Source organism: Nothoprocta perdicaria, unplaced genomic scaffold (genome assembly GCF_003342845.1).
Source record: "Nothoprocta perdicaria isolate Ctin4 unplaced genomic scaffold, notPer1 scaffold_82, whole genome shotgun sequence".
Taxonomy (NCBI): Eukaryota; Metazoa; Chordata; class Aves; order Tinamiformes; family Tinamidae; genus Nothoprocta; species Nothoprocta perdicaria.
In genome coordinates, this window is record NW_020456110.1 from 1,392,521 (window position 1) to 1,405,517 (window position 12,997).

At 42.7% G+C, this 12,997-nt stretch overlaps 1 protein-coding gene across 1 annotated transcript in view; it reads left to right on the plus strand.

Moving 5' to 3' along the window:
• Positions 1–12,997, plus strand: part of VPS13A (vacuolar protein sorting 13 homolog A) — an 85,855-nt gene that overhangs the window by 69,255 nt on the left and 3,603 nt on the right. Inside the window, exons 62-70 of the mRNA XM_026052005.1 lie at positions 43–156; positions 1,000–1,075; positions 1,178–1,341; positions 1,684–1,729; positions 2,012–2,135; positions 2,480–2,594; positions 10,229–10,314; positions 10,788–10,911; positions 12,224–12,298. Of these exons, the coding sequence (XP_025907790.1) occupies positions 43–156; positions 1,000–1,075; positions 1,178–1,341; positions 1,684–1,729; positions 2,012–2,135; positions 2,480–2,594; positions 10,229–10,314; positions 10,788–10,911; positions 12,224–12,298 (924 nt within the window). The remainder of the gene's footprint in view (positions 1–42; positions 157–999; positions 1,076–1,177; positions 1,342–1,683; positions 1,730–2,011; positions 2,136–2,479; positions 2,595–10,228; positions 10,315–10,787; positions 10,912–12,223; positions 12,299–12,997) is intronic.

The following is a 12,997-nucleotide window of genomic DNA, read 5'->3' on the forward strand; positions in this document are numbered from 1 at the left end:
ATTTCTGCAATATTTTACTAAAAAGATCTAATTTTATTTTAGGCTATTAAACAGATGTATGTTCTTATTCTTGGCCTTGATGTCTTGGGTAATCCATTTGGATTCATAAGGGGCTTGTCTGAAGGAGTTGAAGCATTGTTCTATGAGCCTTACCAGGTAAGAAATTGTGCTGGATGCATATGAAGTATAGCATGAACAATTAATACATGTTTGCCTTAATTTTAGACTTAAAATTGAGAATTTATAGTTACAGAGCTAGGAAATGTAACTAGAAAATTCGGACAGGAAAAAAGAGAGGGTGGTCTCTAACACTTAATTCACAGAAGGCTTTCTTACGTTCCTTACTTCTCAGTAACTCTATTTTTTGCATTTGTCTTTAATCAGACAAATTTTATACCAACATATGTTTATGTTGTATAATGTATATGTATATGTTGGTATATGTATACCAACATATGTTTATACCAACATATAGGCAGCTTTGTGCAAGCTGCAGAGCAGTTTAAAAGGAGAAAAAGATTTATATAATTTTTAACTTCTTATATTTGATAAAACAATTGACAGACACAAAGATATATTCTTCTAATAGCTTTATAATATACATTTTAAGGACAGGTTTTAGATTTTTTTTTTGTGAGGGTGGGAGAGCAGAGAACATTTACCATTTCAAATATTTATATCACTGAGAGGATGTGAAAATAATTTGAAGTGGAATACTGTTTGTATCAATAGTACCTTAAGCAGCTTTTAATTTGAATAATTACTCCTTAATAATTCAGCTGCTATTCAGCTGGGTTTGAAAATTGACCAGAACTCAGTTGACAACAATTGTCTTTAATCAGAATTCCAAAATTGAATTAGGATTTAAAAATAATATGTTTGGGGGTGGGGGGGTGGGGGGGGTGTATGTGTGTATATATATGTGTGTGTGTGTGTGTGTATAAAAAAAAACACTTCTATTTAAAACTTTAAATAAATGCTTTTTTTTCTTTTTTTTAGGGAGCCATTCAGGGTCCTGAAGAATTTATAGAAGGAATGGCATTGGGCCTTAAGGCACTAGTAGGGGGAGCTGTTGGTAAGTTTCAGTATTACTACAGTATTGTACAAGTAAACAGCAGTATAACAGAGTATTTATAAATCACACTGGTATTTCACTTAATCTTTCGTCTTCTCATAGGTGGATTAGCAGGGGCAGCTTCAAGAATCACGGGTGCTATGGCAAAAGGAGTAGCTGCAATAACCATGGATGAGGATTACCAGCAAAAAAGGAGAGAAGCCATGAATAGGCAACCCACTGGTCTACGAGAGGGTATCACTCGTGGAGGAAAAGGATTGGTTTCTGTAAGGAGAAAAAAGAATAATCATTAATAGATTTTATCCAGACAAGAGTATTATACCTTTAGACTGCCATAATCACCACGGAGTCACACCTCTTTATATAAATGCTATTTTTTGCAAATATATTGCCAAAATGGAGAGGTAGTTTTAAAGAAAAATGCATAAGAATTGGATAGAAGGAAGAAACGATGAAGCAGATACCTCTGTTTCTTTTCACTTAYGGTCGATTTGCAATCTTTGAAAGTACTCACTTTGAGGTTATTCACCTTTGAAGTAATAAGAAAATTATAATAATKTAAGAAAATGAAGATACATTTGTTAAATCTCGTTCGTTTCTCTTTGTAGGGTTTTGTCAGTGGCATAACAGGAATAGTTACAAAACCAATAAGAGGTAAGTGCAGGTCTTACCATGTTTTAACTGTGTTCTTTCAACTTAAAATTTTAACACTGGATGAGAGGGATTATAAATTTGAGAATTGTAKAAATTCATATCAAGATTCGATATTCTTGCCTAATCTAATGTACTATTAATGCTGAACTTTGTATTGAGGAAATTGTATTTACATAGAATATGTAATTCCATAATTACATATTAATTACRTTTGCTAACATTATAGTAGTAAGAAAAATGTCAAAATGTTTTATAATAATTTGCTGCTTTTAAAACTTCTAGGAGCCCAAAGAGAAGGAGCAGCTGGCTTTTTCAAAGGTGTTGGAAAAGGTTTAGTGGGAGCGGTAGCTAGGCCTACTGGAGGAATCATAGATATGGCAAGCAGCACCTTTCAGGGCATTAAAAAGTAAGTAAAATAAGTAATGAGGACTGACACATATTGGATGAAACAGAAAGTAGAAGGAATAGATAGTCGTTGTATCATATGAGTGAGAAATTTTTATTCAAATAGTAATTGATATTGCAGCCATGTGTTGCCCTCTGATTTTTCTAATAATCATTTTCTATGTGAGATTGAATGTCTGAGCTAAATTTTTTATTATTTCATGTCTTGGGTACCAAAGGTGTCACTTTACTAATACTTGAATTTAATTTGTATTTAAAATAATTTTTGAACTTTATTAAATATTACAGCTAAAAAAATGTAGGAGAAATGTGGTATGCATTTTAATTTTTTTGCTTTATTCTCAGAGTTGCAGATTCATCAGAAGATGTGATAAGTCTGCGCCCTCCTCGCTTCTTTGGTGAAGATGGAGTTATTAGACCTTACAGACTAAGAGATGGAACCGGGAGTCAAATGTTACAGGTGAAGAAATTGAAAGATAATTTATCATAAAATTTAGCTCAAGTGCCATTTAATTTCATAAGGAGTTTTGTGAAAGACACCATATTTATACCAACATATAGGCAGCTTTGTGCAAGCTGCAGAGCAGTTTAAAAGGAGAAAAAGATTTATATAATTTTTAACTTCTTATATTTGATAAAACAATTGACAGACACAAAGATATATTTTTCTAATAGCTTTATAATATACATTTTAAGGACAGGTTTTAGATTTTTTTTTTTGTGAGGGTGGGAGAGCAGAGAACATTTACCATTTCAAATATTTATAKCAYTGAGAGGATGTGAAAATAATTTGAAGTGGAATACTGTTTGTATCAATAGTACCTTAAGCAGCTTTTAATTTGAATAATTACTCTTTAATAATTCAGCTGCTATTCAGCTGGGTTTGAAAATTGACCAGAACTCAGTTGACAACAATTGAACTTGTTCCACTAAAGTGAAAATCATTTCGGCTGTTAGTTTATAGAGTTTTTATTTTTTATTTGATATAGGTAAACTGCATTTTATAGAAAATAAAGATTAAAATATTGACTAGGTCAATATAGAGTGGGGATATAAAAATAAAAGAGGTTTTGAAATACACATTGAGTAATTCCATTTAGCAATGTGCCAAGAAATGTTGTAGATGTCATACAAAAATTGGAACCAGCACAACTTGTTTTGGAGAATAAGAATTAAGTAGCCTCTTAAGACCATTTTAGGCTGTTGTGAGAATTGCTGCAGCTGTTTCATATCCAGCTCCAATCTGGATGTTTCTGTTCCTTCTGCATCCCACTGGTGTCTTTCCCACGTTGTGCCAGGAGAAGTTCCACGTTCCCCTGTGTGGTTCCTGCCCCACGCTGGTGCCGCCCCGCGGCCCCGGCTGGCGGGGCAGTCCCTAGGCTGTCCAGGTTTGTCCGTGTGCTGCCTTGCCCCGTGCTCTGTGCCGTGAGCACAGCCCTGCAGAGCAGTGTTCCCTCGCCACAGCACAGCTACCCGGTGCTGCCCGGGAACACGGAGCTGCTCAGCTTCTTCCTCCTTCTGGTGCGAAAACGGATTCCAAAACATCCCCTTTTCTGTTTAATGAGGTGTCGTGAAAACAGAGTGTGAGCAAGACAGCAAGTTCACATTCACAATGCTCAGACAGCTCTAATGGCTTTGCATTGGTTTTGCTTCTGAGCTTTGCACAGACTCGCATAGAAGAACATGACATTGGCCATTGTACTTTTAAAATACGTAGTTCTAATTTTTCCTTTATTGTGCTGATGGGCACCGCCACCAACAGTTTGCCAACTTGAAAAGCATAAGGAATAAGGAATACCTGTCATTTTGGGGTGGCGGCTGTCATTTATGAGAAACTAAAGCTGAAAATGGCGTTTTTTCATAGTAATTTTCATTGCTGACAGTTCTGAGTAGAATTGGACTTGAAGTAAAGTTATGGAAAATTCAAACAAGGGTGACAATTTTCAACGTAATTTGTTTTACAGGTGTTAATTGCCAGTATAATATCTTTGATGTCTTAATCTTACTGCTGCAGAGTTAATTAATGCATTTTGTTCTAGAGACATTTCTCTTATTTGCATGAGGCTCAAGAGTATTGCATGTTCCTTATCTGAGGTAGTTCTTGCCTAGCTTAGTATTGTCTTAGAGAAAAATAAGAATAATTTCCCCTTTTGTATTATTTCTGTGGCTGCAGGTCTGTCTGGTGACACGCCTGGCTGCAGTTGCTGTGCCTTGGCACTTTCAGCAGCTCACCAGATTGCATTAAAATACAACTGCTTTTTACATATAGTGCCTGCATATGCTGATCATCTAAAAACAGGGTAGATGTGATGCTGAGTGCCTGTACTGTATCCCAAGTTAACCTGCCACTGCAGAACTGCTTCTTTTGAGGTTTTTATGTGCTTTAATCAACTAACTTTCCAGCTCAAACTGATACTGTTCTGAACTAACACTTCTGCTTTCTTCTTCCCTTATCATGCTCTCAGAAAAGACAGGCCTACAGGGAATGGACTAAGACTCTCAGTAGTAGTGATGATGATGATGATGACAGTTAGGGTCACATGGACTCTTGCAGCTGTACAGGGCCTTTGTCAGATTGTTTTGACCTTTGAGAATTAAATGTTGCTGCTATAATTCTCTCTGAGAAGTCAGCATTGCCGACTATTAGCCTCATATCTTTAAAACTGTGCAAGAATAAAATGCGGGCAAATGAAGTAGATGATGTCAAATGTTAGGCAAAGAGGTAAAGAATATAATAAAAATAGTATCTCTATATAGAGAGTTGGATATTATATATTTAACAATCTAAAGAAATATGAAGTAACACTGTGAATTAGAATTTATTTCTAGATGCAGTTCTCTTAAGTGTATTTAATCTGTTTTTGCATTTACGTGTTTTACAGTTTATATCATAATTTGTTAGATGCAATGCCTTTAAATGTGTTTAGTGTAATGTTATTGAGTTGTACTGTCATTATTGGTATTAAAATGCTGTTTAATTGTTTTATATTCTATTTATTTTATATTTCAGAAGTATTTTATCTGGTTTTCTTAAACAATAAACATGTAAAAAGTATATCTTAAAATGGATTCATCTGTTCTGTTCCAACATTGTTCCTCATGCTTTCTGGAACTGGATCATATACAAACACTAGTTGTCCAAAAAAGCATTTAAAATATTATAATTTTTAAAAGGAACACTTAATATTTAGTTTTTCATTTCTCATTTCTTTTAAGGCAATTTTTAAATGCTCRGTTTATGTATCGTTTGGGATTCTGAAAGACAAGTGTTTGTTTAGTTATTTATGCCTGTGACTATAAGTTACTCCTTTCTTCATCAATCTTTTTTTCAGTGTTGTTTTCATAAAAACAACAACAACAAAAACAACAATAAAAAATCCAAAGAGGTCTGCAATGCCAAACTCTATGCAAAATCACTATCAGCTTGGGAAAAAGGCAGTACTTTTATCAGGCATGTGTAAAGTGCAAACATCCTTAGTTCTTAAATAAGCAAGATGGAGGGAGAAAAAAGGAGCAAAAAAACACTGAATCACCATAATTCTGTGTTCTTCTGTATTGTTTTCTTGTGTAGCTTGACGTGTTGCTTGCTTTAAAATTACATGATTTGCTTATATTTTCACTGGAAAGTGTGAATAGCTTCCCTCCTTTTTTTTTAGTGTATGCATGTATTTCTGTATGAGTAGTTACTGTAGTTAAGAGTTGGCGTTTCCGCAGTAGCTGAGGAATCAGATCGCCCCGAAGCGGCCAGCGCTGAGGAGAGCCTTGGAAGCACTGCCCGTATCCTTGCTCCCGCGGGGCCCCCGCGGCTCCAGCAGCGGGGGGAGGCCCCAGGCAGAGCCGCCGAGCCCCAGACTGCGGGAAGGACCAGGAGCATCCCTGGCGCGTCGCTCCCGCGGCCGCGTCGCTCCCGCGGCCGCACACGGGTGTCCGCCGCAGGGCTCCGCGCGCGGCACTTGGCATTGCGGCCGGAGGTGCATCCCGCATCCCCCTCTTGCTGCGGTGCAGGATGCAGGATGCACCCGTCCGCTTTGTTGCTGTCCGTTGCTCTCGAGCAGGACGCCTGATCCCCAGGGACTCTTTGGTTCAGGTTTTAAATCCCTTCGTTCGACCAGGASAGGCCTCACGCGCGCCGGCAGCGCCAGCAGTTACGCGGGGCGGATTCTCCCAGGTGCCTGTGACTTCCTTGTGCTGGGTGACRGAGCAGGGCGGCTGACCCGCTCCCGGAGGTGCTGATCCCACGTTTCCGGTGCGGAGCAGGGGAAACGTCCTTCTGTCCATCCGCTGCATCTGGGCAGGATGGCAGCTCCCCTGGCTGGTCCATCCACCGCATCCGTGCGGGATGGGTAAAGAAGGGAGCTGGGACAGGATAAAGGGAAGATAAAAAGAACTGGGCCCGTTCAGCTTCCAGCTGTGATACCTCTCTCTGTCGGGAGTGGAGCTTCAGATCCAGCAGCAGTGACTGAGCTCCCATCAAAAACTCCTAAAACAGGAGCTTTGCTCCCTAAAATGATAAGGGGAAATTCTTTTGGAAGTTTGGAATAGCCCCGTTTTGTGTGCTGTGGCTTTCACCAGACGTCCATTCACACGTGGGCTCTGGTTGCTGCTCCCATACCCTTCCTGCCTGGGAACCTGCTGCGTTGCTGGATCCGAGATCCCACTCGCACGGCAGTATCTGGGTAGGGTCAAACACAGGCTGCCGCCCGGCCCAGTGCGTTGTCTCTGTGCATTTACTGGAAGCTGAAGAGAACGAGCAGTTTCAGGAGGATGTGGAGGTCACCCGGCGGGACCCGCAGTTTCCTTTTAGCTTTTGGGGCTGGAGCGTGACTGTTTCTGTGCTGTGGAGATGCAGGCAGTGACTTGACTTGTCCCCGGCCAACCGTGCGCTGGGTTACRCGCTGCCGGACAGAGATGATACGGAGAGACAAGCTCAAGTCTTGCAGCCCAGCCCAGTAAGCTCCTCAGTGCTACAGATGGTCAAAGAACAAGGCTTGGGCTGAAAGCGCAGGAAAGGCCTAGACCTGGAGGCCGTGTTGAGCGCGTAGGTCAGGGATTGGGTTGGGTTGTGTCGGGTCGCGCCGCCCTCTGGGACCGGCAGGTCCCCGTGTAGAGCAGAGGAGGGAGGTTTTTACAGGCTGGTTTGGAAGAACTGAGGTTTTTTTTTTCTCATGTGTCTAACCTAGGACTACCTGGACAACATGGGAGATGCTGTTTGGAATCATTCTAATGTTTCTGTGGGGAAGGTGAATATTGTGCCAGGTTGGTCTAATGAGAATAGCAATTCTGTAGCTATAGAAGGTCACTCCACTTTGAGGTGAGCCAAGAAAGCAGTTTAACGTTGCTGGTGTCACAGCAGTGAGCTGCTATCAGCATGCATAGAAACAGAGAATCATTGGGGCTGGAAAAGACCTCCGAGGTCATCRAGTCCAACCATAAGCCCTTCACATTCATACATCTGGGCAGTCTATGAGGAAATAGTCCAAAATCCAATTCGAAATTTAAAGATAAACTGAAGATGAMGGGAAAAAAAAGGATGGCAGATGTATGTAGCAACCTTTTGAGCAGTGTTAGTCTCCAGAGTTTTTCCRTCCTGATTCGGATGAATTAGCTCAAGGAGGGTATAAAGTGTATTGCGAGTTCTCGTGCCACGCGCAGCAGTGACGCGTGAGGCCCTGCAGCCCCTTGSTCGCGTGCTCTCCTGCTCCTGCCTGGCCGCCCGAGGAGCTGCACAACCCCCGGGATGGGCTTGGGGCTCCACGGTCCCGCTCTCGGCGGGTGTCCGTGCAGAGTGTCCTGGCAGGCTGTGGGACAGCGCGGCACGGCGCTGCCTGCTGAGCAAAGAGCGTGGTGGTGAATTGTAATCGAATGAAATGCGTTTTCTTGACTTGGAGGGACACATATGTGTTGTCAGATTATCTCTGGCCCAGGAACATACAGTATATCCRTAGTAACTTCTGTAATTCCCAGTTCATCGTCTACAAACTCAACAAATCCCAGCGGGGCGCTGCGGTTTGTCCAAGGTAACACAGCAGAAGGGAGAGGCAGAAAGGGGCACCCAGTCCAGCCCCAGCCTCGCCTGCGCTCTGCACGAGGGGCTAGGAAAAGTGGCTCTGCAGGGAACTYAAGGGGCTTTTCGTGCTCACAAAGCTGTACTGGCACTTGCTGCTAAAAACTTCTCACCTACAATCTCTGTTTTATATAGGAGTGATAACGTTTGTGATGTGAAAAGTTTACAATAGTTTTGGTCACTAAGAGAAATCACTGGTGGTGTCGCAGCTTTGAGCACTGAAGTACAACCGTGAACTTGTTTTTTCTGCCCACTGGTGCGTTCCCTCCTACTTGCTCAGCTCCCAAAACAGGTGAATTCCTGGCGGTTTCCATCCTCCTCCATCCTCTCCGTGTCCGTCTCGCAGGGCCGCTCGCGCCGTGGGGAGGGTCCCGTTGGCCGGGCCGGGCCGGGGGCGCCCGCGGTGCTCATGGCCGGAGCGGCGGGCGCTGCTCCGGCGGCCCGTCTGTCTCCCCTGGGTGGAAGTGCGGGACACAGACCCAAAGGGTTTTGCTTCCTTGTTGGTTTTGTGTGCTTGTTTTGGTTATTTGAGCAGTTCCAATCTCCCGCTTCATCCAAGAGGCAGGGAGAGGTTCCAATCAGGAGCAGGGCAGCTCCTGGGTGGAACCTGAATAAGAAGTTTCCAAAAGTGTCTGTAGAAAAGAGAGGGAAAGATGCCCAGGCCTCTCTTTCTTCTCATACCATTTTTTTCCTGCTGAATTCTTCCTCCTCTAGCTCTGGCAGGGCCAAATTCAGGCAGGGACTTAGCGTGGGTAGACCTGACATGTAGTTAGTTGYTGTGAGGCCAGCCGAGTTGGAGGGAGTGAAATAATATAAACTTTCTTGTATGCTGTTTAAGCCTTTAATGCTTTCTTTTTTCCTGGGAAGTATGGAAGTTATTCAAATGTTTGTATATTTTGCTCACTAAATAACCAGCATCTTTGAAGGAAGGTTGCTTTGAAGCATCTTTTTAAAAAAGATATATATTAGAGCAAATGGAGTTCTCTGTTGGCTTGTTTTCAGATTTTCCAGTTTTAGGGTAAGCCTAATTAAACGGACATTTTCTTGCCTTTTTTTTTTCTCAGTTAAAGAATGTAAGTCATTACAAAGCTGATGAATACTCATCATAACATTGTTTTATTGTTGTAACTTGTTTTGTTAACATGCTTTTACAAAATGCTGGAATGTGGTCTCTGCAACAGTGTGTTCATAGGTAACAGTCTGTGGAATCATCCTGGTTCCTGCTAACCTGTTGTTACTTCAGCTGGGAGCAGACGGGGAACGTGCCGGCAGTCGCGCCGCTTTGCCAGGCTGGGCYGCAGTGATGCTGGTTTCATCACTCGCGCCCTGGGAAGTCACGAGTCCTCAGCCTGCCAAGCCAAACCCTCAGTATTTACAATTGAATAATCTGCTCTCATTCGTATTTTAAGCTGGATTTCCTAGTAAGGAAAGTTCTACTACAATATTCACAGAAAATGTRGGAATTAAGCAAGTTCATTAAAAAMCAAAAAAAGCCAAAACCAAATAGAAGTATACGCAGCGTGACCTGAAGTGTGTTTTTTTTTCAGTTTTGCCACCTGCACAATCGTGTGTTTTTGTTTGGAGCTGGGAATAGATCTGTTTCCAGGGTTAATAATTGATATTTTGCAGGTGACTCCACTTAAAGGTCCTTCATATGTTTATCTGAATCTGCATTATTTCTTATACTGACTCTAAACTTAATGGATCAATACGAATTTGGAAAGCGCTAATAATAAATACAAAAATGAGTTTTGAAATATTTTTGGAAATTACAGTATTGTTCTTGGTCCARTTTGGTTAGGGCTAACGTTACCTGTGTCTATAGCTGCATTAACAGAGATGGAGTAATTCTATGTCATCACTAATGTAAGATGTCACAGATCAGTCACATTCTGGCTTTGTGAAAGTAGCCTTTTATTTAAAAGCATGTGGTAATATGCTTTTACGTGGAGAAATATATTTTAAGCACAAAATGAATACACAATACTTCAATAGCATATTCTAAGCTATCCAATTCTTATCTCTTTTAGAAAATCGAAAATGGAAGATTTGCAAAATTCAGATATATTGCCCATGCCATGGTTAACAGTACAGATTTGTTAATGGTAACAAAAAGGTAAACAGTTCCGTCTCTGAACAGTAAGTAGCTTGAAACAGTGTCATCAAAATGAGCGTTTGCTCTTGGTTGGTACGCGGGCTTCCATGTGCCTGGCAGGACGTGGGGAAATGGGGAAATCCAGCTCGGTGCAAGCGCAGCCTTGCCTGGAGCAGCGTGTTCCACTGGTGGAACAGTGGGATTCATCTGTGAATTGGCATCCCCAAGGAAAAAGGGATAACGTGGGGATGGGAAGTCAGGAAGGTCTAGCAGTGGAGTATGGGGCGTCCTGCTTAGATGGAGAGAGCATGGAGCTTTCCTTAGGAAAAAAAGCTACAAGTAGTGTTACTGTTTTGCTATTAAAAAAAGAAAATCGGTAATTTAGGTGAAGCTAAACTAATCCTTTAGGTGAAGGATTAGTTTAACACATAACTTTTAAGTGTTTTACTTTTGCATTGATTCTTACATGACTGATTTTGTTTTGTTGTGTTTAGCGGTGTGTTGTTTGTGACGAAAGGCACGTTTGGGCAGCTCACGTGCGAGTGGCAGTACACGTACGACGAATTTACCAAAGAGCCCTTCATTGTGGATGGCAGGAGGCTCCGCATCGAAGCCAAGGTGTGTGCRTCTTGATCCAGGAGCTAATGCCCATGTCCATCTCATGCCACTGTTTGTGGTCCTGAATTCTCAACACTCTCCCAGCAAGTTGTGCTTGGGAAGGGAACTGACGTTTGGCTTCAGGAATCTCCTGGGATAACGGGGCTCTGATCATTCTGAGCAGAGCGGTGACTTGTGTCTTTCCTAAATGCACTGACTTGTGGTGCTCTTTTTCTTTTTCCTTCGTAAGGTCACACCGTGCATTGTCTAAAGCTGAAAGTCAGCATATAAAATATGCAAAATTCTTATTGTCACAGAAATTCACATGTGTTACACCAGTCCCTCTGCATATACTACACATACAGGGTTTTTTTCCATCTACTAGTGATCAAGCCCTTCAAAAGTATAATATCCATATAAAAATCATAATGAGGTGCACTTATTTTATCCTTCTCAGCTCAAGCTGAGGAATGTTGCCTTCAGTGGCAATGAAAAAATAAGTATTTTTTTCTCTGGTATTTTTTGAAGGGAGAAGAGTGAACCAAATACTGATGACAGGGCTTGCTTATGAAAGCAAGGTACCCATAGAACTAATCCTAAATTTTTGTCAGGATGGAGACTAAATTGCTTTTGAATCAACAAATATACTTGCTTTTTTTTTTCTTTATTTTTAAATAAGCTTCCCATGTAATTAAATGCATGGATGTCAGGGCAGTCTTGACTTTGTATCTGCAAAGAGCAAAGTCATTGTTTTTATTTTTATATATTTTTAATCCCCGCTGCAGAGAGCAGGGGAGGCAGAGCAATGTTCACTGTGCTCTCCCCAGCTGGTTCTGTTGTCCGTGTCCGCACGAGCAATCCCTGCCSTGATCCCGAGTTCCTGCCGTTTCGGGCGGCGCAGAGCAGAGCTTGGSCATCCGCTTGTCAGCAGCGCCCACTCTGCTGGAGAAAAGCTGAGGGAGCAAACCGTGTTGGGCAGAGCCTGCCCTGTGTTCTGGCTGTGCTCACGGCGCGGGCTGGCTTGCGAGCTGGTATTAGTGCAACTGGGGCAACGGTGGAGAACAAAGATCACACGTTTTTACTTACTCCTGGATTTTGTGATCCCACGTATCTGCTTTCCATGCCTGCCTGTTTCTGTACTGAGACTCCCTGGCACGAGGCAGTGTGGGAATGCTCCCGGCCGTGTGCCTTCAGCAAGGAGCAAAGCTCCCGTGGGAATGTGCACGATCAGTGTATGGGCACACGCTGCCTCCAAGCTGCCTCGTGGTAAATAACCTCTTACTTGTCCCGTTTGAAGAAACTAAATTCACTTCTGATTTTTTAAATTCTTTAGGAACGAGTGAAGTCTGTGTTCCACGCCAAAGAATTTGGAAAGATTATTAATTTCAAAACTCCGGAAGATGCTAAGGTAAGCTCAAAATCATAATGGAATTACTGTGCTGTGTTGCACTTGGTACGGAGATAAGCAGAACTGCAGCGTTGCTGGCCTTGTGAGGGCTGCCCAGCAAGGTGCTGCTGTGGTTTGTGCTGCTCCCCATGGAGGTGGGAGCCGTCCCYGCCCGCACCAGCTCGCTGGTGCTCGCAGCGCCGCGTGAGATACGGCTGCTTTCCCACGCTCAGGTAGATGCTTGCRGGAATTCTCATCTTTCATTTACAGCTCTTTAATATTAGCACAAAAGCCTGCCTATTAACCATAATGGCTACTGGTTTATTAGGTTGGATATGGAGAAAAAAAAAAAAAAAAAAAGGAAAGGAAAAGAAGGGAGGCTGCATGTACATTTCCCAGAGATGTTTGTCATCATTTTTTTTCCCCTGGAAAAGCCTGKGCACTGTGGAAAAGCAGGTGTAGCTGCCTGTATGTGGTGTCCCCTGAGCGTCCGTGAGGTGCAGGGGCCTGCGGGGCTCTGTCCAAYAGGGAGCAGCAGGTGGAAGTGCAGCCCTTCACGTGGGGGGCGTGAGGGCCCTCAGGGGCAGCCTGAGAACCCTCCTCTCTTCGTGACCCGCTCCCTTGCCTGTCCTGGCGGCACAAGTATTTCTGTGCCTGCAGATGTGCCCTGTTCGGGCTGTGCGTGGTGGCTTCTGGCAGAGCCCTGTCTTCCTCCAGAGC